The sequence below is a fragment of the Typopeltis vanoorti genome, chromosome 1 (genome assembly GCF_054136105.1).
Source record: "Typopeltis vanoorti isolate ZY-2024b chromosome 1, IOZ_Tvanoo_1.0, whole genome shotgun sequence".
NCBI classification, from domain to species: Eukaryota; Metazoa; Arthropoda; class Arachnida; order Uropygi; family Thelyphonidae; genus Typopeltis; species Typopeltis vanoorti.
The window spans coordinates 135,831,772-135,856,938 of record NC_143549.1 but is presented as its reverse complement, the minus strand read 5'-3'; the positions used below and the strand labels follow the sequence as shown (position 1 = coordinate 135,856,938).

Below are 25,167 nucleotides of genomic sequence, written 5' to 3'. Positions count from 1 at the left end.
TTTAAATTCTCTATATTCATCTACCTGCTAATTTCAAAGCTCTCAGATGACAGTGGGATTTCAATCCAGTCTACCTCTACCTTAAATTCAACAAGGCTAGCAAGAATAAGAAGTGTTAATTTGGTGCTGTCAGTGTTAGACAATCATTCATTCAAATACTGTTCGCTTAAAACTTCATTAAAATGTGATATTTATCATACAAATTTCTCCATAGAAAATTAGTGGACTTACTATAAAAATTACTAATTTATAGTAGTGCTACGCTCAATCTTGTCATTGTCTTTTTTCGTGGAGACTAATCTTAGAAAATCTTGTAGTTATATCTAGTTACTAATCTTCTAAAACCATTTTAAAAAATAAATAAATAATTAATAATAATAACATTTTTGAAAAAAAAATTCAAGAGAAAAAAAAATGCCAGTTCTGCTGTTGAATCAGTCCATGAACCATTTTCAAATATGATTTACCAGATATTAGTTCTTTTATAAAATAAGTGGATAACAATAAGAAACTTACTCATTTGGAAACATGTTTACATAAGATAATACAGATCCAGATGAGTAACCAGAAGCATTTATTGCAGGAATATTCATATACCGTTCTGTATATCCTGTATCATAGAGTGACCATGATGTGACTGGTGCTCCAGCTATTGCAACCTTAAACAAAAGAGATAAAAATAATTTAGTTAAATAATGGCAAATGTAGATGCAAAATAATTTATCAAGAATTTAAAACAAATTCTTGATAAATTAAGGACACCCTCCACTTAGGGTGTCCTTAACATGTTCATTGCCAAGCTGAAAATTGGAATTTCGTGTGGTGGCCAATTTTTTTTTTTTTACTTGATAGCGACGTCCACGTGATAACGCGTGATCGGACAGAATGTGAGAACTCGCATCACGTGATATCGCATGACTGACAATGAATGCTTTGATAGGCAAACCAAGAACATTCCCTAGTTCTGAAAAATGCAACTAAGGATATTATCCATTGTATTGCATCTATCAATTGTGTTGTGTGTTCCAAAATTTATTTTATCTGCTTTGTGGACTGAAGCTTATATTTCACACACAAGAAGTAACTCTAATGAAATTCAAGGAGTTTCTTCAGGAAATAAGACATAAATACAATATTGTTACTAAAAGAAAAAAAAAACATTATACAGTAAAGTGTTCTACATATCTCAAGACTTCCACTAGAATGTTCTAGTGGAAGTCTTGAGATATGTACAACATCCAGAACAACAAAGCTCTCACCACAGCAACTCAAATCTTAGTCTGGTGCACTAACACAGGAGAAGCATTTGCTATTGACTCAGACGCTATAGATACATTTTTTCTTCGTCTTCTGTTCTGTCCTCAAGATGGGTTGAATCAATCCCAGATAAGAGCTTCTCACCCTCCATTCTATATCCAAAGCAAGCTCTGTCATATGTACTTGCTTTGGACATAATAGTCACGTTCATAAAATAGACATAATATGTCCCGATGTTCATTAAATGGACATAAAACATGTCATCGCCATTCTAACAATAATGCAAAAGGTAGAGGCTATTTAATCCACTGCCAACTGCAGTAAAATAGATAAAATGCTGCATGCCCCATTTCCAACCCGACAACATACAAGTTATAGCAAAACTATTCTCAACATATACAACTGAAATATATTCATAAATATAGCCAAAAGAACCAAAAAGTGCAAAATCAATATAATCCTCACGCCACTCTTTAATTCACACATCAAACCAGAACCCTAGCTCTTTTCATATGGGCAAAGACCATTCTTTGACATATACCAAGGATTGTAAAGTGCCTTGTGACTACAACTTAGTCTAGTATGGACATATGACAAGATCTGTTACCATCCACCATGAAAAACATGGAATAGAATGATTTCCTTTCATCCTTACGGATGGTAGGGGCAGCTATGCTACCATACTAGGGAAGTGACTACGAACAAGGTGGTTTCCCATTGCCCTCCTTGCCGTGCTAAATCCTATGGCTGTATCCTGTGTGTTCATGGGTCCGGTTTGCCTGTTTGCGGGATGAAAAACACCAGAATAAACTGCGGGAAAAACCCTACTATCCATGCCCAAGACTGGCTAACTTAGCTATGGCTGAGGAAGATCCTTAAACTCCTCATGCCTCCAAAGGGAATCAAACCTAGGACACTCCTTCCCCAGGCATATGGTTGCGAAGCGCACAGCCACTAGGCTAACTGCATGCATGGAGACGAAGAACATAAGAACTACATATGCTATTATTATTATAGAAAGAAAGGACTAACAGACTATGCAATGGACACACTCTCACAGAGGATCAAATGGTAGAAAACGCATTACCACATAGAGCTGTTAAAAGTCTCGGAGAGAGAAATTTTGAAGTTAGCATTAACAATGAATACTCCCTGAACCTCAATGAGTACAGCTGAATTAATTTACCAAAAATTTAAGACCACCTTCAGTAAACTTCTGTGATTGCTAGGGGACATCTGGAGAAAACGTTTTTTGTCTAGTAAAAGTATCAAGTGTTTCTATAATTAATTTAGTGTCATATTTCAATGACAAGCATTCCCTCTCCTCCCTTTTAGTTCACGGATGTGGATATGAAATCCAGCAAAATATCTGTAGCTTAATAGATTATCACATTCATTTTGTTCTTGTGTATGATTAAAAATGGACAGGATATCTGGTTAATAACAAGACATAGAGTAATTGGATACTGTGGGAGTTATTGTATTAGACCATTCAGGAATCTAAAGCAGAGATGCAAGTGCAACATTAGGTAGACTGCAAACTGATTTTCAGACTTCTGCAGTGCATGTCAGTGTAATCAGTAAGAAATTACATGTTTATGAAAGAGTCAAGTTCATGCTATTACATGAACTTGACTAGTTCATGCAACTACTCCAATTTGGTGTTGAGGCTAGCTGGTGAACGGACGTGCTATCGGAGAGCTCCTGAGAGATTTGTGATTTTTGTTGATTTATTGATGTTTTGGATTCAATGTAATGGACTTAAGTGTGTAATTTTGGTATATTATTGGAGCTTTATTAGCGTGGTTAGTGTACTAAAGTGTTTTATAACATAATCTATGTCGGGAAGTCGCCGCTAGATGAATTCGTAATGTGTAGTGTTCGTGCAAGCTCCAGATAAGATAAGTATCATTTTCAGTTATCGATACAAATTACTTAATATTGTGTAGTTTTGTTTTGTTTGCCTTGCGTATTTTAGTGCATCTGTTTTTGGTGTGTTATAACGTATAATTTGACAAAACACGTTGCAAATAAGTATGGCACCTGTGCGAAGGAAAATAGCGGCCAGTAATGAAGGTTCGCCATCCTTATCAAAGAACAGTACTATAAAAGAAATGAGTCAGTGTACTAGCTGTGAAATGTACGCTTTGCGGAGTGCGGTTAGATGATAATAAAGGATTGAATGTGTGTAGAAAATGTAGGGAGAATGCTGAATTGAAGTGTATTTCGGATCGTGAGTGTGATATTTTTGTCAACCTTCAGAATGAAGGAAATAGGGATATGACAAGAAACGGCAAGGTTGTACATGAAAATTGTGAGAGTGTGAATGTGGAAAGTGTGAATGATAGTATAAATGGTTTCTCAGAGAATAAAAAAAGATGAGATAGATGCATTGAGTGAGATCGCGTTGTTGAATAGTGCGATAGAAAGAGCAAAACAGCAGCTAGAGTGCATGAACAAAAGTAGACTGAATGAACCAACCAATAATAAAAGGTATGACAGGAAAAATAGACGTATGAATGTGAACATGAACAAAATGAAGGATAGAGTGCTGTATGGAGACTCGTTAGTACGAGGTGTGTTAGTAGAGGATTTGACAAAATCGTACCAACCTGGTGCGACCATAAAGGATGTAACTGAGTCTATTAGAGAGCAAAAGGAAAGGGTGAAAGAAATGATTGTTGTGGCAGGTACGAATGATTTGAAAGGAGATAAAATCGAAATGATAGAAGACCTGAATGAATTGTTTGAGGTAGCAAAAGAAAAGAGTGAGAGAATTAGAATGATTAGTCTCTTGCCACGGTATGACAGTGAAATGTTTAAAAGGAGGGCCATAATTGCGAATGACTTTATGCGTGGGTTATGTATGACGAGTGGTGTGGAATTTGTGGATGTGTGGAGTGAGTTTGATGGGCGAAAGGATCTATATAAGATGGATGGCTTGCATATGAATGGTTACGGTGTAAGAAGACTTGAGAAAGTGTTGCTGAATGTAGTGGATGTGCAAATTCAGGGAAACTAGATTTGTTAAGGGGGGGGAGTAGATATACAGTCCTTATGGAGGCAGTTGAATGTAAGAATGAATATAATATGCCAGAGCAAATAAGGACAACAAATCTGAGTGGGATAGTTAATATAAGGCATCAAGGTAGGGTTGGGGCTAATGGGGGTCTTAAATTCATGTACACTAATACTAGGAGTATTAGGAACAAGAAGGAAGAGTTTTTGGCCATGGTTGGCACTTCCAGACCACAGGTTATAGGTATTAGTGAAACATGGCTGACTGTAGATGATATAACTAGTGGGATTGAATGTGATGGGTATAGTGTGTTCAGGAATGACAGAGAGAATAAAATGGGGGAAGAGTATTGTTGATGATAGCTGATGAGCTCCAGTTGAATTGCAGGATAGAGAAAAGAGCACATTTGAGGCCATTTGGTGTGAGATTGTGGCTAGCAGAACTAAATATACAATTGGGTGCTGCTATAGACCAGGTGATGGAAAAGATGGTGGTGACAGTATGCACAAGCAAATAGAAGAAATGGGTGGAAGGAGGGTGATTATTATGGGAGATTTCAACTATTGCCGCATTTATTGGAGTGAGGAGAGGACACACGGAAGGAAGGAACTGGATTATATGCGGTTATTAAGGGATAACTATCTGTGACAGCATGTAATGGAAAATACTAGGGGTCAGAGAGTGCTTGACCTAGTAATTACATCTGAGGATTTGGCTGTAACAAATATGACCACATTGCCACCAATCGGTGAGAGTGATCATAGGGTCTTAACTTGGGAGGTGGCTAAAGGTGTAGAATTTTCAATTAAGATAGGGTACATGTGGAATTATCGGGCTGGAAAGTATGACAAGCTTAGGAGTTCGATTGGTTCAGTGCCATGGCATGTACAACTGCAAGGACTAGAAGTTGATAGTGCATGGGAGGTAGTTAAGAAGTGCTTGCATGAAGCAATGGCTGACTGTATACCTAGAGTCCGAATAATAAATCAAGTAGGGGTTAAATGGATGAATAACACCATTAAGCTTGAGCTGCAAAAAAAGAAACAACTATGGAGGGAATTTAAGGAGAAGGGTGACTGGCAAGCACATGAACGGTATAAAGCGCAGGCCAGAAGGGTGACGAGTGTGGTAAGAAAAGCAAAAAAGGATAACGAAAGAACATTGGCCATGCAGGCTAAAGAGAATCCTAAACAGTTTTTTAGATATGTAGCAAGTAAAAGGAAAAATGTACATGGCAGATTGATTTTAAAGAATGCCGATGGTAGGGAGGTAACTGATTCAGTTGAGATAGTTGAGTTACTGAGTGAGCACTTTGCAAGAGTATATCATCCAGGTGGTGACATTGCAGAAACGAATAAACCAGTAGATTATATGGGAATTGTGGTTAATGAAGTGGAGGTGAGTAGTCTATTGCATAAATTCAATGTCAATACATCTGTGGGATTGGATGGTATACCAGCTCGTATTGTACGATAAGCAGCTAAAGAATTGTCAGTACCCTTGACCATTTTGTTTAATTTGAGTCTCGGGTCTGGGTTAGTCCCGAGCGGGTGGAAAGAGGGGAAAATAGTTCCACTGCATAAAGGTGGTTCCAAGACTGCTGTTGTAAATTACCGACCGATTAGCATATCAGGAATCATTGTCAAGGTCTTAGAGAAATTAGTCAAGAAAAGAATACAGGATTGGATAGATGAAAATGGGATATTGTATGGGGGACAACATGGTTTTGTGAAGGGTAGATCATGCCTCAGTAACTTGCTCACGTTTTATAATACAGTGACGGCTGAACTGGATAGGGGTAATGGGTTTACAGTGATACTACTGGACCTTGCCAAGGCCTTTGATAGGATACCACATGGATCCCTAATCAGTAAACTGGAGCAGATGGGTATAGATATAGGGTTGGTGAGATGGATAGGAGGGTGGTTGAAGGAGAGATATCAAAGAGTGGTTTATTCAGGAGTGGAGTCTAAAAGACATCTTGTGACTAGTGGAGTGCCACAGGGCTCTGTTCTGGGACCACTGCTTTTCAATTTGTTCATCAATGATATTGGAAAGGATCTGAGAGGAAGTGTTCACTTGTTTGCTGATGATGCAAAGTTTGGTAGAGCAATTGTGAGTGCACAGGATGTCAAAATTTTACAGGATGATTTGGATAGTTTGGAGGACTGGGCTAGGAAAAATGGATGTCAATTTAATGTGGCAAAGTGTAAGGTTATGCACTTTGGGGTGAAAAGAATAGCAGCAGTATATTGCATTGGTGGAACCATACTCCAGGAGATTGATGAGGCCAGGGATTTGGGAGTGTTGGTGGATAGGGAGTTGAAGTTTAGGGGGCACATTGCAAAAGTAACTAAACAGCTCACCAAATCACTTGGCTTCTGAAAAATACTTTAACATGCAGAGACGAACAAGTTGTTGTTCCTCTGTATCGAGCCCATCTGGACTTCTGTGCCCAGTTATGGGCACCAGGGTTTCTTTGTGATGGGGAGGAAGTGGAGAGGGTCCAGAGACGAGTGACCAAGATGATAGCAGGTCTGTGGAATGAACCTTATGAGAATAGGTTGAAGATTTGTGGGTTGCAGAAATTGGACGATAGGCGAAGGAAGGGTGATATGATTGAGACATTCAAATTACTGAAGGGTTTTTATAAGATTGATCCAGAAGATATTTTTGAAAATATGACTGGTGGTGGGAGGACTAGGGGCCATGCATGGAAGCTGGGCAAGAGCGTGGTTGACAAGGGTGTTAGAGCTAGGTTCTTTACTTGGAGAGTGGTAAATGAGTGGAATAAGCTTCCAGAGTCTGTTGTGGGTGCTACGACCGTGAATGAGTTCAAGGCAAGGTATGATAGATACTGTGTGAATGCTGAATAGTTGTTCTTGACATGATGTTTGGGCCTCCCTCGATGAGTCTGTTGACTCCAAAAAGAAGGCACAGCCATGGCAAGCCCATGGCTGTGCCTTCTTTTTGTAGGTAAAAAGCGTTTTGCCATACAAAATAACCAGAACGTAATACATGCACCAAGAGCGCTGTGATATCTGGAGGGAATTTGTTCTGCAAAAGAAGAATTGTGTCATTGATTGGGACATTTGTAAAGAGGGCAGAGACGTCAAAACTGACTAATAAATCATCTTTTTCTAATGTAATGTCTTTGATCATGTGTATGAAGTGTTGTGTGTTTCTGATATAGGATGGGGAATGACCTACCAACTCCTTGAGTGTCGCCGCTAATTTCTTGGCTAGGTGATAATTTGGGCTGTCTATGCCTTCGACTATTGGCCGGAGTGGTGTGTTTTGTTTGTGTATCTTTGGTAGACTGTAAATTCTCAGGGAACGAGAGTAGTGTGGAAGTAATTTTTTTGACTGTATCTTTGGGACCATGTAGTAATTGATTTAAGTAGTTTCTCTGTTTTCTTTTTTATTCTATTGGTTGGGTCACAGTTAAGTTGATATGTACTATTGTCCGAGATTAGCAGATTAATTTTTTCTAAATAAGTGCTTTGGTTTAGAATAACAGTGGCACTTCCTTTATCAGTTCTAGTTATTACGATGTTCGGATTTGATTTTAATGATTTCACAGCTGTTAATTCGTGTTTCGTTAAGTTGCTTGTTATTGTTTTCTTATTTATATTTAAAATGTTGGCAGTTTATAAACGTATTTTATCTGCTATGGTAGTTGGGATGAATCTTAAACCTCTTTTCAATATATTTATAAATAAAATCCAGTTTGTTCATTGATCTGGGTGCTACAGCAAAGTAAATCCTTGCTTAGTAGCGAGAGTTCATCTTTGTTTAAGGCGTAAAAGATAGGTTGACTACATTACTTTTCCTTACGGTGATTGGTGACTCCTGTTGTTTCTTGCTTCTGGTTGGTTGTTAACGTTCACTGTGAAGAAATTCAAATATGTCCGTTGGTTTTGTCGATCTTTTAGTCTATGAAATTTGAATATGAGATTTTCTTTCTTAGTTTGAAGGAGTTTACTGTGTTGTCCGTAATCTTTTCAAGGATAATCCAAATATATGCGTTCGAGTAACTTGATAGTTCAGATTTTACATTTTGTACCTGGTTTTGAGCAACGGCCAAGTTTTTTCTCATAGCCTTGATCTGTTCTCTGAGTAACACTTTCTCTATGCGGTGGTATATTCGTTGCGCCTTTGTTGAGGTAAATTTTCTCTTTAGTTTGATGCAATTCAGAATGATATTGCTGTCCCTACAACGTTTTAAAAATGTCAGTCGATTGATCAAACCAGAAACACGAATCTTCAACTTACCGTACTGATTGCATCGCTTGTGGGTCAAATCTCCATGAATTATCAGAATCCGTTCTTTTAGTGTTGCAAGGTGATCAGCATTCATTTTAGAAATTCTGGACTTTACAACCGTGTTATAAATAACTCTTTTAATTTCCAGACGTTTTGACCTTCATATTAAGGTCATCATCTGGAGTGTATACAAATACACAAGGACAAGCTGAGTTGAGATGAATTGGAGGCACTTGGTGTATTGCAAAATCTTAATGTGAATAATATAGTCATCATGGGACATCGGCCTGTGTATTATGAGAATGTACAAAGGAATGGCAAGTCCTCTGACTAGACTATTTTACTGAATTCTCAGCTGGTAAAGTCCTAAGTGAGTGGAAGGAGAGCAAAATAGTTCCATTGCATAAAGAGGTTTGAAGACAAAATTAGTAAATTACAGACCAATCATTATTTTTCGAATGTGGTTAACCTACCACTCTCAAAATAATGGCTGAAAAAGGCTTTGAATTTTTTTCAGGAATGGGTGGATAAGAAAATGATATTTTATAGGGGAGGGACAGCATGGTTTTGTGAAGGGTAGCTCATGCATTTAATCATTTACTCACTTTTTATAATAGTGACAGCTGAGTTGGATAAAGAGAAACAAAGTACATTACAATTCAGACAATATGCCAAAGTGTCACTAATTTAGTCAACAGTTACTCTACTGACCAGACCTTTAGTGAAAAAAAAAACACTACATCAAAGCTAAGTCAGAGATCAAATTCTAAGCAACTTTTTAATGTTATATATTAGTGATGGCTTAATAATAATAAGTATTTAAAATAAGAGCTGAAGCTTATTGTTAGATTAGGGTGGGAGATTAGAATTTCACAGGGTTCTTTAAATTTGCACTCATATGGTTTTGGTGTGATGTAAGGAATACGTGACTTTCCAGTCACGTATTCCATATAGCTGTATAGCATATTCAGGACAGGATCAAAAAAGGCAGATTTATCATAGTTATTAAATTTAATGTGTCATTATGCATCTCATTTCACTGATATATAGCAACAGGTGTATTGAATATACACTCCAGGGAGAGCCAAGAAGAAAGGGATCCTTGGAAGAGTTGAATAAGTTTTTCAATTTTGCAGGAGGTTTAAAGGTGGCACAAAGTTGCATTTATGTAGTATTCTGTTTATTTTTTCTGATAATCCTTCAATGTGCAAAATGGCTAAGCTTTTATTACTCTATTTTTAGCTGCAATTTTTTTCTTTTAGGAATGTAGTTAGGGGAATCATATTTCTGCCTCTAGATCTTTTTTAAAAATGCCAGCCAACTAATCAAGAAAGAAACATAGTGATTGCAATCTTATTGATAAAATACCTGTGGATTATGAGAATCCTTTCTTTTATTTGTATGTGTATCCCAGATGGTGACCTTAACATGAAAGTCAAAATGTTAGGAAATTAAAGTGTTTACTCCTAACATGGTAGTAGTCTCCATAAACATACAGAAAAACACATTACATTATAATCCAAAGAGTTTGCCAAAGTATCACTAATTTGATCAAATGTTTTGCAGGACAAATTTCTACCTGATATCACAGTCTCTTTGTACCCCTATTTTATATTTTAGTTATTTCATGTGGCAAAATACTTTTTTTTACCTATAAAAAGAGGGTACAACCATGCTTCCCACTGTTCTTTCCTTTTGGCAATTTTTATGATTCATGTGAAAGCTTTTGAGCAATGTGTTCCTTTACAATATTTAACTTGCAACGATTCCTTTACTTTAAAACTCAGTCTGGCTCAGGTACATTAAAGATATTTTTCTTATTGGGAACAATGGTCTCCACACTTCCTCACCTTCCTCAGCCACCTGAATAAAAAACAAATGCATACAATTCATCACCACTGAAATTGATCTGTCCTTCACAGCCCACCATAAGCCAACATATACCCATTACACATAAGTGGGTGGTCTGAAAAGTTCTCAGCCTTGACCATAGATGATAGCACTATCAGAAAGAGATTTTTTTTTTCCAAGTTGGTACATCTGTCATAAGCATCCATGTGAAATTGCAAGTCATTCTATCAAGTAGTTTGTTTTATACAGCTGTCTGAAGCAAAAGTGTTATTTGTATCCCTTGAAATGGATAAAATTGAGTATCATGCAGTTATAAAATTCTTTGTAAAAGAAGGTTTAACGGCAAAAGAAATTCATTCAAAGTTCAACAATTAAGAAATGGGCTCCGAGTTTAAACATGGCCATACCAGCCTTGAAGATGATTCACGTGAAGGATGTCCAAAAAGTGTAACACCAGAAATCATTGATGAAGTGCACAATATGGTATTGGATGGCTGGCGAGTCAAAGTGCATGAAATTGCTGAGACTATAAGCATTTCAAAAGAAAGTGCAGGATATATTTTGCATGAAGAATTGCAAATGAAAAAGCTTTGCACAAGATGGGTGCCACGTTTACTCACAGCAGATCAAAAACACACTCACATTAAAATCTCTGAACAGTGCTTGGAACATTTTAACAAGAATAAAACTGATTTTGTGCATCAATTTATTATTATGGATGAAACTTGGATTCACCATTACACACCAGAATCCAAACAGCAGTCAAAACAGTGAACAGAAGCTGGTTGTTCAGTGCCAATGAAGACAAAGTCAGTTCCTTCAGCAGGAAAGGTCATGGCATTGGTGTTTTGGAGTGCTAAAGGCATTTTGTTTATTACTTATCTTGAAAAGAGTAAAACAATAACCGGGGAATATTATTCTGATCTTTTAACCAGACTAGACGAAAAAATTCATGAGAAAAGACCCAGTTTGCAGAAGAAAAAATCATCTTTCATCAGGACAATGCATCTGCCCACAAATGTGTTTAGGCAATGGGAAAATTAAGGGATCTGCACTATGAATTGTTGGAAAATCCACCCTATTACCTAGATTTGGCTCCCTCTGACTTCTGTCTCTTCCTCGCTGGTCAACATTGTTCTTTGAGTGAAGAGGTGATTGCAGCTGTAGAGGAGTATTTTGCAGATCATACTGAGAATCACTACAGGGACAGGATAATGGTGCTGGAGCATTGCTGGAGTATTAGTCTTAAGGGAGATTATGTTGAAAAATAAAAATTATTTTGAAATTATAAATTAGTTTTTTCATTGTTAGGCTGAGAACTTTTCAGATCACCCTCGTATGTAACTCTCACATCCACCCAACACGAAAAATAGGTGCCATTAACACACTAAAAATGGTGCACACTACTACTTTAAGCAGTAGTATGAATCGTAAAACTGCAACAGTTCAAAATTCTGTATATGATTACATACCAGTTTACCTTGAATTATGTTGGAAGTTTATTTTTCCCTTGGTGACTATAATAAATTTAGTTTAATCCTTTATCCAAGTGTAAGCAAATAAAGTTTGCACCTGAAAATATCTTCAGGACTGAGGTAAGGTAGTGCACTACCTTACCATATTTTCAGGCGCAAACTTTGTTTGCTTACACTTGGATAAAGGATTAAACTAAATTTATTATACCTTGAATTATCCTTTACTTCAAAATTATGCAAAACATTTTATTTTCATTGGGAAAGGAATTCTGTATGATTGTTATCAAACAACTTAAAATTTTTTTTACCTTATGGACCATATTTCTTTAATTTAGTGTTTTAAGAGAACAGTATCAATATATGCCAACTGTCTATCATTAGGTCTCAATCCAATTGGGAAGCAGTAATGTAGATTAGGTCTTCAACACTTAATTCCCTACACTTACAGTAATTGACTGTTGAAGTTTTCAGATTATTTAGTATACAGGGATAAATCTCAAATGGCAATAGAACTGAGTTGCAGGCCACTATGATTGCAGAACTTTGGTGAAGTTCACTTGATCTACAGCAACCAAATCCTGTACCTACATCCTCATGTTAATGGGCCTATTAGTAGTCCTGAATATATCTCTCAACAAATCAGATGAAAGAAATTAGCTAGGAGTGAATTAGCATGGGCTGTGGTTCCACATTTTCATTACTTGGCACTACTAATGGTAGATGACTGTTTCACTGCCCAGCATAATACCACCACTTTGATTACTGGAAGCTTGAAATGACCAAAATTAAATTTTGGGTTCCAAGCAAAGATCCAGTTTATTATCTCCCCCCCCCCCCCTCCATTCATTAGACATAATGAAGAAAAATACAGTGGATACACATAATCTTGGTACCACTATTCTGCCATCAGAATAGTAGTACCAAGTGTGCATGAAGGGAATCTGTATAATGGTATAGGATGCAGTGAAGTTGAGTGAAATTCTCCACGTCTTAGTAAGGAATTAACAATTACATATTTTATGTCCTTCCAACTTCAACTCAATTTAAACAATAACCATGAAAAGTCAAGTAAAAAGAAACAGAAAAAGGGGAATAAAGGTAAATAAACATCCTGAGACTCGTATTCACTTCATAAATATATGTGGTAACAGTTCCAACATGAATAAAGCTCATTTCCATCCACAATCTATAAAATCACACAAACTCTTTGTAAAAAACTCAAATTTTGTCTTCATCAAGTACTATTTTACCTCAATTTTCTCAATTATTTTCTTTGATTCTTTTCATCTCAATGCTTCATCTCTGAAATAATGTGTTAGTGTCCAACTTAGAATCTCCTATTTTCTGATCTTTGGCTAATTCCCACAAATTCATTTCCTATATCCATCACCCTCCCAATCATTCTGAATTTTTTAATTTATTTTCTTTAATTGTTCATTTTCTGTAACTTTCTGAATACCACTAAGTTCATCACTCTTGGAGATTTGTGGTTAGTAACTCCAAATGTCACCCTCCCCTCACTGGCCTTCTATTTTAAACTGTACCTATTAAGCAAGTAGAGATACTGAGACATATTCTATCACCAGTGATGTTTCACAAATTGTTCACATGTCCATCAGTACATCAAATAATCCTAACTATTCTCCAAACACTAGATTTCACCTTTCTTAATGAACTTCTGAGTATATTGTGGATGGTGTATGTCCTCTATGAACTTTGAGCTACAAGGTAATGTTGAATTCTTCTTCCATGGAGCACAACACTCCATTTAGCATTATAAGATGCTAAATGGGACATGCCTTTTCTTAATCCAAATGTGTCATTCAAATATATCGTTCAAGTAATTCTTATTAGTATGGAAACATTTATTTCCCATTCCACTTGAAATTCTCTGCTTCTCCCATTCTCACTTGAAATTCTAAGACTTGGTTCTCTAAGAAGTGCAAAGAGAAGAACCACGCATATCACAATTAGCATTTATCAAAATCTCTATTTTTTCTTTTCTTTATACCTAAGCTCAAGGTAGCTGAAAGGAAACTATCGATACGTCCAAAATTGATTTTGAAAGGGCTAGAAGTGAAAAACTTGCATCATCTCCAAACAGTGGTGATAGTTTTTGCTCAATCTATTAGGTGCAATTTGTCTAACTCTACTCTCCCCCTCTTTTAAATAGTTCTGCTGCATCATTACTTTCATAGAAAACCAATCACCTTGTTCTTCACTTGTCTGCAAATTCTTCCATAGACAATCTTGGTAAATGTCTTTCTGTCATTCCAAGCACATGACATTCAGTGTCTCCTTTGATTTTGATAGAGGGTGACAAATCTTTGGCACCTAATTACTCTTCGATTTCATTTGTTTCACCTTTTTTATTTATTTTTTACAGCCGATTTTAATGTATTACTGGTTTTCTGTTTATTTGGACATATATTATGTGTGATGGTGGATGGATCTTTATTACTACTATTTCCACAATCCACCAAGAGAATGAAGTCCATCAAGGATGGCAAAGGAATTAATTTCGAATTAATTTAAAGTATTCCAACACCACATTTATAGTTTTCAAAAGAAAACCCAAAATCACATATACTGGTAAACATTACTGTGGAAATAAATGAAATGCATAATCATCTTCTGAAATTAAATCTTGAATAGAATAGCATTTGTTTTCTTGCATTTTATGTTTTTTGCACCCAGTTCATCATTTTATCTATTATTATTTATTTATATTCTTCTACAGAGACAAACATACATTGAAATGAAACAGAGATACATGCATAAATACACTGGTTTCCATAAATTAAGGAACAAATAAAAAAATCACAATAACTCAAAAACGGTGCGTTGAATTTTTATGTAATTTGGTGAAAAGTAGTATGATATGTGATGTGAAAGAAACACCCACAAAAATTTTAAATAAATGGTTTAACTCACCCCCCCACACACACACACCCTCGTAATACATCTGTCTAGAGCATTCCAGACATCATTATTATTACCCAAGATCCTGGAGTCAAAGACTCATCTGGGAACATGGACATGCTCATTAGGTTAAGGTCAGGAGACGAGACCTGACTGACCAGTCCATATGTATGATAATCTCTTCTTGAAGATACTGGTCCATGAGTTTCACCCACTGAGGACAAGCATTACTTTCATGTATGATAAATGTCACCTCCCCAATGCACCTGCATATAGATGAACAGAGCGGTCCAGGATCTCATCTCTATAAGTTGTAGCATTCAGAGTTCAGCTATGAAGCACATATTGTCAGTGTCTGCCCAACAAGATGCCTCCTCAAACCATCACACTACCCCACCTTAAATGTCCCTGGTTTTCTCCAGATCAGGACATGCCTGGCATCACTTAGTAGAGCATATTGGGACACATCTGTAAATAACACTGATCCCTATTGGTCTTGGGTCCAGTTGACATGGAGACTAGGGCATGCATATTACCAGTCACCTAGCATACAGACCACCTTTGTGAAGCCACAGTGGAAGCAGATACCAATGTTCCTGTATGTTTGAGGTCAGACTATAGCTGATTCAGGTTAGCACTTCTGTTATGACAAGCAGATATACCCACCATCCACTTTGGTTGTAGCTTGTGGCCTTTCTTCACTGCATTTCTGGGATGCTGTTTATGACTGTTGGAATTGGTTTTGTAGTCTGTGAACCCATGGAACAACTCACATGCAACCACCTGGCAAATGCTGCTTGACTTTGGTCATCCTCTAGTCAAACGAAGACTAATCACTTGGATTTATCAGTTAAATAAAGCCGTGTAGCCATATCCAAGAATTTTGTTATCATGAAATGTCTTGTTCTCACTCCAGGCACAAAATGGAAAACCTCCAAAATGCCCACTTTTATGCTGTAGCTCATTTGTACATACTACTGAACAGTGCCATTTATTTGTATATGCTAAGACGACTCACATCACGTTTTACATTATGTACCTGACTTTCATATGTTTATCCCCATTTCTCCCTGAGTTATCATGATTTTCTCTTTCTTCCTTAATTTATGGAAACAATGTGTGTGTGTGTAGCTCAGTGGATGTGGTGTTTGCACACCATGGCGCTTGACTGCACGAAGGAAAACTTCTTGGTTTCAAATCTAGTCGGCGACTGGAAGAAATTTTTCTAAGTCTTTTTTCACCAGTTCCCGAGTTAGTCAATCTCTGGCACGGGAAAGCGGGTTTTTTCTCCCGGAAACTCGGGTTTTTCATCCCATAAACTCAGGAAAAATCGACCGTAGAACCAACATTATTTCAGACATTAAATATGAGTGTTAGGGTTAGTTAAGTGCCACCATCTTGTGGTCCTTGTTGAGCCGTCTCTCTTCACTGCATGCCGCTTAATCAGTGATAGCCTTGGGCCAGCTATCTCTGATTGGGTACCAGTGGAGATTGAACTGCCCACTCAGTCTCCAAAAGTTCGATAGGGCTAAACGGCCTTGCCTACTCCCTATATATGGGAATAAAAAGGCGTTAGCTGATTTTTTGTGTGTGTGTGTGTATGTTTACAGTCATGATGTGACCTAAACTGCTATGTAAAGGAAACAGATATATCTAGAGTTGACTATGCATCTATATATCGATAGCAAATGGAAAACTTGTGTTCTCGAGGTGTTATCCATTTGCGACCCTGATAAAAGAATATATCACCCAAAATCAAGTGTATGCAATGTCGTCAGCTGGTGAAAATATGCGAATACTATCTCAGCCAATAAATATATGGGAATGAGAGCAGATAGCTGACTAAGTAATCAAGGAATACTAGGATAGAAAAGAAATCTTGGCATGGCAATGTGGGAATTATCAACCAGGACTTCAAAGATTCTACAATGGTTTCAAGATATCATGAAATGAGCTATACAGTCATTGTTTCTATAAGAATGGCTGTACATAAACCAGACATCAACAACTGACACTGCAGCTACAAGTTGGGCTAGTGGTACAAGATCATTGTATAACTGATTTACATGACACTAGAAGTTTGTAATATGATTCTGTATTTTAAGCTTATTTGTCGCTGTGATAATATTTTAATTAAGCAAAATAGATAGGCCAGAAAAGTAACTAATACTGTGCGGAAATCTAAATTGGAGTATGAAAAGAGATTGGCCATGCAAGCTAAAGGCAATCCAAAAGAATTTTATAGTTATGCTGCAAGTAAAAGAATAACTTTATTATTTCATTAAAATAATCTGTGATGTAATGAAGCGTAATGAAAATTACATTTTCATTATGCTTCATAAAACATAATTTTCTGATCAGGTGGGAAAGTATCAGTGTTAGTTAAGTTAGCTATTTACTCTATATAAAAAAATACAGTATCATCATCATGAAAACAAACCTCTTTCCCACACCACTCTCAGGTGCACTTATCTTCGAAAGCATCTTGATAAGAAATTATAAAGTAAACAAACAGAAGTGGAGAAGATTTTATATACACCCCTTGAGGGTACATGGTAGGAATTTGATGATGATGATGAAAAGCGAAGTAAATGTGAAAAATCTAACAGTTGATGTTGCAGATGCCTGGAAAATTCCATATGGCTAAGTGCATTACTCTGTATAGTCTGGATATGTAAGTCTGACAGTTGTAGCTTTTCTTCTGGTAGTAATGCCTGGAAGGAGGAATTCCAATGGATATAAAATGCTTCCTACGTTGTAGTAGTTGTATGGCACAATATAACATTTTCAGAAACATGTGGAAAAACATGACTGTAATAACATAAGAGTCCAGATCTCAACTCCTGGGATGAAATGGAATGCCATGTACAAGTCAAACCAGGACATCTAATGTTTGCCATGCAAGTAACTGTGCTGCGGCACAACTTGTAAATGACCTACAAACATAAATAATAATAGCAGTCTACAATTGTTTTAAAGTGTTTAACTTTTAAATGTAGCATAATAATAATGATAATAAAGAAATAACAGACTAAAAATGTCTCAATGCAAGTTAGAACATCAGATTAATTTTGCGTTTCACATTTCCTGACCTAAGATCATGCCATGACTTGATGTGATGATAATTTAAAATTTTAATATTATTATCAATTTATTAATAAATTTATGATAAAGTATTCTAACAAGAAACCTGCAAGAAGAAGATGATGTGGAAAGAATATTGTAAGAATAAGAGTGAGGAGTTATGAAATAAATACAGCTTAGGCCAGAAAAGTAACTAATATTGTGCGGAAAGCTAAACTGGAGTATGAAAAGAAATTGGTCATGCAAGCTAAAGGCAATCCAAAAGAATTTTATAGTTATGCAAGTAAAAGAAAGAATGAATGTGAAAGAATAACTTTATTGAATGTAGATGATACTAGAGTGTCGGAAGCTAAGGAGATTGTACAGTCAGTGAGTGCTCACTTTGCTAAAATATATCAACCAGGTGTATGTAGCATGGTGCACAATGCTACTGCTACATTGGATGAAGAGTTAGTGGTTCATGAAAATGAGGTTGAAAAGCTGTTGCATAACTGGGATAAGAATTTGTCTATAAAGACAGATGGAATATCAGCCTTTGGCTACAGAAATGTTCAGCCAAACTGGCTATGCCTTTTACATGTTTGTATAACTTGAGTCTCAGCTTAGGAATGATACCACAGAAAGGAATGTATGATAGTTCCATTGCACAAGGGAGGTGCAAAAACTGATGTGTCTAACTTCAGACCTATCAGTATCTCTAGTGTGGTAGTGAAGATTTTAGAGAAGTTGGTAAGAACTCGCATACAGAAATGGGTAGACAAGCATGCCATCCACTGCAAAGAACAGCATGGGTTTACTAAAGGAAGGTCATGTTTTAGCAATTTGCTCATATTTTATAACAATGTTATGGTAGAGTTGGATAAAGGGAATAAATACATTATAGAAATTTTGGATTTTTCTAAGTATTTGATAGAATACCACACAAAAGGGATGTTGCATAAACTGGAGAATATGGTACTGGAATATAAACTCTTGACTTGGAACAGGGGGATGGTTGACAGACAGATATCAAAGTGGCATACAGTGGGTGTGAATCTGCCAGATTTAAGGTGACCAGTGGTGGTGGTGGTGGTGGTGTATCTAAGGGGTTCAGTCTTTGGGCCATTATTGTTCAATCTATACATTAATGACATCAGGCAGGGTCTAACATCAGATGTTCAATTGTCTGCCAATGATGCAAAGGTAGGCAGGGCAATGAGGGATGCTACTGATATTCAGCACTTTGGGCAACGAAAATGGCTGTCAGTTTAATGTTAGTAAGTGTAAAGTTATGCACTTTGGCATGATAAGAGTTCCAGCGGCATGTTATATTAGCAGGGTTATAATATAAGAAACTGAGGAGGCAAGAAAGGATAAGGATTTTGCCTCTTTATAATGCTTTGATAAGACCACACCTGGATTAATGTGTACAGATTTGGTCTCCCGGATTCCAATGAGATAAAGAAGCTGTGGAAAGGGTGCAAAGAAGAGTTGCAAAAATTCTAGATTATGAGGACAGATTGTGTGAGTATGTGGATTGTAGACTCTGGCTTTAGTTTCTTTCTGGAGAAAGAAGGGTGATATGACAGAGGTCTATAAACTTTTGAATGGGAGTTATTGGATATTTTCTGATGAAAATTTTCATTATATGGAAGGTCGGGAGAGAACACTGAGGCATCCATGGAAGTTATTGTTTGCAGTGAAGAAAGGGATAAGAGCTTGGTTTTTCTCCCAGAGAGCAGTGAGTGAGTGGAATAGTTTGCCTTTAGGGTAGTGACATCTAGTATGAATGATTTTAAGGGAAGGTATGAGTATGCCAGCTGGTTTGGATGATTTATAGCCAGCCTCGTCCTTGACTCCCTGGAGGTCTCAGGTAATAATGATAATAAAGAAACGTTTTTTTCTTTTCTTTTTTTTTTAAAGTGAATTTACCAGACCGCCTTAAAGCAAGAGTTGATCTCATGCTAGATAATGAAATTCATCTAACATTTAAATGGGAATATCATAAAAACAAAACACAACATTAGAAACTTGAAGCACTCTAAATATGATCTACATTTTTTATATAACTGTAATTCCTTAAATTGGTAAGGCCAATACACACAGAAAACTACTGTTATTTCTTTTTCACTGTTTTTAGTTTGTCCTTGCCCAAACAGTACTTTACTAAATGGCAGTTAAGAATTAACAGTTGAAAATAAAATAAAACATTTTTAACTATTAATTCCTAACTGCTATTTCCAGGAAATTACAATTTATGAAATCCTATTCATCATACATAAAATGTACTTGATCTTCCGCATTTTTTAATATGTCCCAGTCAGCTGGAGTCCCATAAAGTGACTGGTGCTGCATCTGTTTTCTTAAAGTTAAAAATATTTTGTTTATAAAGTTCATTTTTTATTAAATAAAAAAAACATTATATTTTGTCCCATCTGTAGTTATTCACTAGCTGGCAAAATCTACTAACACCTGTGAGAATATTTGTTGAGCACATATATATATATCCTGAATTAAAATCTTTCTGATTCTGAAGCTCTTGCACATTAGTGTTTACTGCTACCATTCCCATCTTAGTATTTTCCACAACTTTGTTCATTAAACTTTTAATCTCATCATTAATCATAACTGCCAAACTAGGCCATCACTAAGGTTACATTCAATGATATGGTCCATACATATTATAAACAACAGCAGAGATAGTGTACACTTCTCTAACACTGGATTTATCATTTAACTATCTTCCTATATATTCCTTTAAATATTATTTATACATAACTTATATCTAAGTTATACATCATCACGCTGTATAAGATTTCAATCACATCATACAGATTTAGTGTTTGAACAGTTTTTCACCTTGGTACCTTATTACTAATGAATGACAAAAACTGAGAAAAAATGTACTTGATCCTCTTGGGAAGATCAAGTACAATAAGATTATAAACAAAATATTTTTAACTTTAAGAAAACAGATGCAGTCACTTTATGGAACTCCAGCTGACTGGGACATATTAAAAAATGGAGAGGATCAAGTACATTTTTTCTCGGTTTTTGTCATTCAATTCTTTTTTTAAAAAAAAAAATATATATATATATATATAATATATATTGATCAGAATTAAAAAAAAAAAAAATTCTGATCGACAAAGTTTAAATGGGATAACTTAAGAATCAATACTAAAATAACTTCGTGCTAGATCACCTTCATACAGCTCTTAAGGAATATAAAGACCTAACCAGGGCTTCTGACATAATATCCAATGCTCGCTTTAACAGGGTACAAATCGTAAATAGCTATCTGCCTGGATGCTGCATTAAGGATAGACTGTCAATTCGGGACTTAACCAACCAAACTGTACTAGCTTAAACAAAAAAACCTACCAGTTCAGGTGTTAGATGATAAAACAAAGTCCACATTTTTTTTCATCACAGAACCAAGTTAAACAGTGAATGGTCAGATATCAGAAGAAACTCAAAATGCAGAACTGAAGATGAGCATAATCAACATAAGAAATATCAATGGAAAAGAAGTGGAAATGAAAAAAATTAGAGAAGTACTACATAACTGGTGATACTGAGACAAAGAAGATGGCTCCTAATTTTCAATAATTCAATAAAATTTTGATTTTAATAAATGTGTTTGTGCTTTTATACTCTTCTTGAATGGCAGGCAATTTCAAAATTCTTGCCCTTCTTCTTTAGTAGGACTGGCTGTGGGAACATAGCCACAAATAGGTCTACAGCCAGTCATACTAAAGAAGAAGAGAAGGATTTTTCAAGTAAACAAAAAAGTAAAAACCAATTTCTGCTTTAAATTTTAATAGTAGAGCAGGAAATTAATATGAGACACATAAGCAAGTGATCACCATTTAGTTTTGAGAAGCATTAAAATGAATATCATAATCCTGAAAAGCAAAAATATGTAAGAATGGTTTAAAAATTATTAAAACACTTAAGGAATTGAACAACGTAGTTAAGGATATAAATTAAATTAAACTTTAATAAATATTTTCCGATATTTCGGCAACGTCACGTTGCCGAAATGTCTTACTTTGGGCAAACAGGCAGGACAGCGAATATCAGAATTTCGGAACACAAGGACTACATCCGTTTTCACAAATACAGTCATTCTGGGCTTGCGGACCATGCTCTGGATACACGCCACAGAATATGGTGGAAGAACGCTACAGTGATACACCGTGGCAAATACAAATTTGAAAGACTCTTTATGGAATCAGCCTCAGCCCTAAGAAATATTCTCCAAACCTCAACAAATTTGGTTGTATGCGACTGCCCCAAATCTGGGAGGCCTACATCAGCAGACCTTCAGCCCAACGGCCAAGAACACCTACTTAGCCCACTAGAGGGCACATCAGGACTGTTGTGCTGATGTGCCCTCTAGTGGGCTGAGAACAATAGCTTCATCTCTTCATTCCCAGTTTCTGTGTTGTAGTGCCTACGTGCACGTAACTTTTTTTTGTAAGTTCCTTTAGAAGATGGCAACGTGACGTTGCCGAAATATCGGAAAATATTTATTAAAGTTTAATTTAATTTATATCCTTAACTACGTTGTTCAATTCCTTAAGTGTTTTAATAATGCATAACCAATGTATAAGCCTGTCTACGAGAATGGTTTAAAAAGAATTAAAGTTGAGCAGCTTTCTGGGATGAATTGTAGACTAAACTATACAATTATATTTCAAGAAATAATGAGTTTGAAAACAAGAAACAAACAGTGGAGACAGAGTAGTAAACCTGAAGAATGCATTGACTGATTAAACTAGAAAGATATGTTGTAAAACTGCTTACAAAAACAGAAAAAAATCTAACTTCAGGTGGACTCAGGAAGTTAAAGTAGCATTTCTAAAAAAGAAGAGAGCAAAAGGAAAGTTCTTACTTTCATATTGAAAAACAGAAAAAAAAATGTAAGAAACCAAAGCTATGTATAAAAGTAGCCAAAAAGTCCTCCCATGATTTTTATTCATTACTTTTATAATAAGCTCAGCTTTCTTCTGACTTACTTGCCAGAAATTTTTATATGTTTTTTTTTTTTTCATATCCAGGACTGCTTTTTAATTATTGAGTTAAAGAAAAATTTGTGATTTTTCTATCCTTGCAGAAATCCATCACATACCTCCATGAAAGATTCAATATTTTCTTTAGATTTTGACATTGGGTCTAAAAGTCTTTCCTTCTTTTCAAACCTTTTCATTTTTTTTCTCCAATAATACTTCTATATATGATTCTGCAGTTCACCTATGAAAGGTGTTCAACTCCTTTAAAAACTCTAATACATTATTTCCCCTTTTCATTATGATAATCGTTTTTATCCCCTCCAAACTAAGTGTTGATCACGTCACCATCAAAAACATCATTAATAAAGCTTTTATTATTTTTGTGTGTACTTTCCTTTAAAGGGGAGCTCTATTCCAGTTAATTAAGCTTTGCTATAAACATTTTCATTATCCAACTTCGAGGTGCTTAAGGGTCAAAGCTGTATAACTGAGAGGAGACCTCCACATAGCCTTTAAAGGAATGCGGAGAATCGACCAGGTCTTCTGACCTAATGTCCAATCCTCACCTTCATGTGGTGCACCCTGTTGGGTATCTACTTTGATACTGAACGAACGAGGATGGGCTGGCAATTTGGGATTTAGTCGACCAAATTGTATTCTTATTGGTTAAACCAAAATAAAAAAAATGATGGTACAACATGACAAAATTTCATGCCGGCTGGGGCGTGGCCCAGTTAAACAAGGCCCCCGTTGTTTTCGCCAGGGAACCAGGGCAAACAGCGAAAAGTCAGCTACTGGAACAAATCTGAAAACAAACCCCAACTCAACATCACCAGAGTTAAAGATAGGTACTATCAACGTAAGCAGCCTGAATGGCAAAGAAATGGAGCTAGCTGAGGAATTAGATAAGTACCAGATCGACATAATAGGGGTGACTGAAATAAAAAAGACCAAAACTGGTGAGATCTTTCTGAGCAATAAATACAAAATGTTATATTCAGGCAATGACAATCAAGGAAAAGAAGGAGTAGCCATAGTATTCAACACAAAATACAAGGCTAATCTTCTTGAATGGCAGTCAGTCTCAAGTAGAGTAATGTGGGCAAGTATGAGAATGGGGAACTGGACAATGAGACTTATTTGTGCATATGGTCCCACAGAAGGTTCTACTAAGGTAGAAGTGGAGGAATTTTTTGAGGCATTAGAAAAAGCAACTGACACAATGAAAAAGGAAAAGTTGGTCCTTGTTGGGGATCTAAATAGCAGACTAGGAAATGATTGTCAGACATACAAAAATATTTTGGGAAAATTTGGAGAAAAGAGCAAAGCGAATAATAATGGCAAATATCTGTTGGATTTCTGCTGAGGACATGGACTGGTTATTACTAACACCATATTCCAACATAAAAATGTGCACAAATTCACATGGAAAGAGAAGAGGCTAGGAATAAGAAAAGTCTCATTGACTATGTTATTGTTGATAGTGATGTTTTCTCCCTGGTGCAGGACACCAGAGTGTACAGAGGATTTGAAATTGGAAGTGATCACTATTTAGTCTTGGGCAGGATAAAATTGAATTTCATATTGAAAAGAATAACATGTAAGAAAGTTTTAAAGCGAATAAAAGTTGAGCAGCTCTCAGATGTGAACTGTAGACTAAAATACACAAAGATTATTGAAAAGAAAATGAAAGAGTTTGAGAACAGAAATCAAACCTTGGAGATTCAGTGGCAAACACTGAAGAAAACATTGATTGATTCTGCCAGAGAGGCATGTGGTGAGGTTGTGTGCAAGGATAAAAAAAATCAGAACTCCCTGGTGGACACAGGAAGTTAAAGAGGCAGTGAAGGAAAAGAAGAAAGTATATCAAACGTTCCTGGCAAATAAGTCAGCTTTTACTTTTACAGAATACAGAGACAAATGTAAGAAAGCTAAACAGTGTGTAAAACTAGCTAAACAAAAGTCATGGGAGGACTTTGGCAAGAATATAGAAAATAAATATCAAGAAGGTGGCAAAATATTCTGGAGGTTGTTGAAGAAGCTTAGGAATGGAGGAAAGAGTGCTGTAAAAGGAGTTAGAGATGATAAAGGTGACATGAAAACAGGAGAAAAAAGAAATCCTTGAAGTATGGAGTAATTACTTTGAAAAACTGCAAAATGAAACAAGCAGTGATGAAAGCACAGTGATAAAAAACACTGACCAGGCATGCAGTCAGGAATACATATTCATACTTGAAGTAGAAAAAGCCATCAAAGGCTTGAAATGTGGAAAGGCAGCAGGAGTAGATGATATTCG

The 25,167-nt window shown here is 36.2% G+C and overlaps 1 protein-coding gene across 1 annotated transcript in view; it reads right to left on the bottom strand.

Moving 5' to 3' along the window:
• The window catches only part of LOC150110456 (dipeptidyl peptidase 9), a 441,463-nt gene that overhangs the window by 56,577 nt on the left and 359,719 nt on the right, over nt 1-25,167 (bottom strand). The window contains exon 18 of the mRNA XM_090393952.1: nt 517-659. Within this exon, the coding sequence (XP_090250078.1) occupies nt 517-659 (143 nt within the window). The remainder of the gene's footprint in view (nt 1-516; nt 660-25,167) is intronic.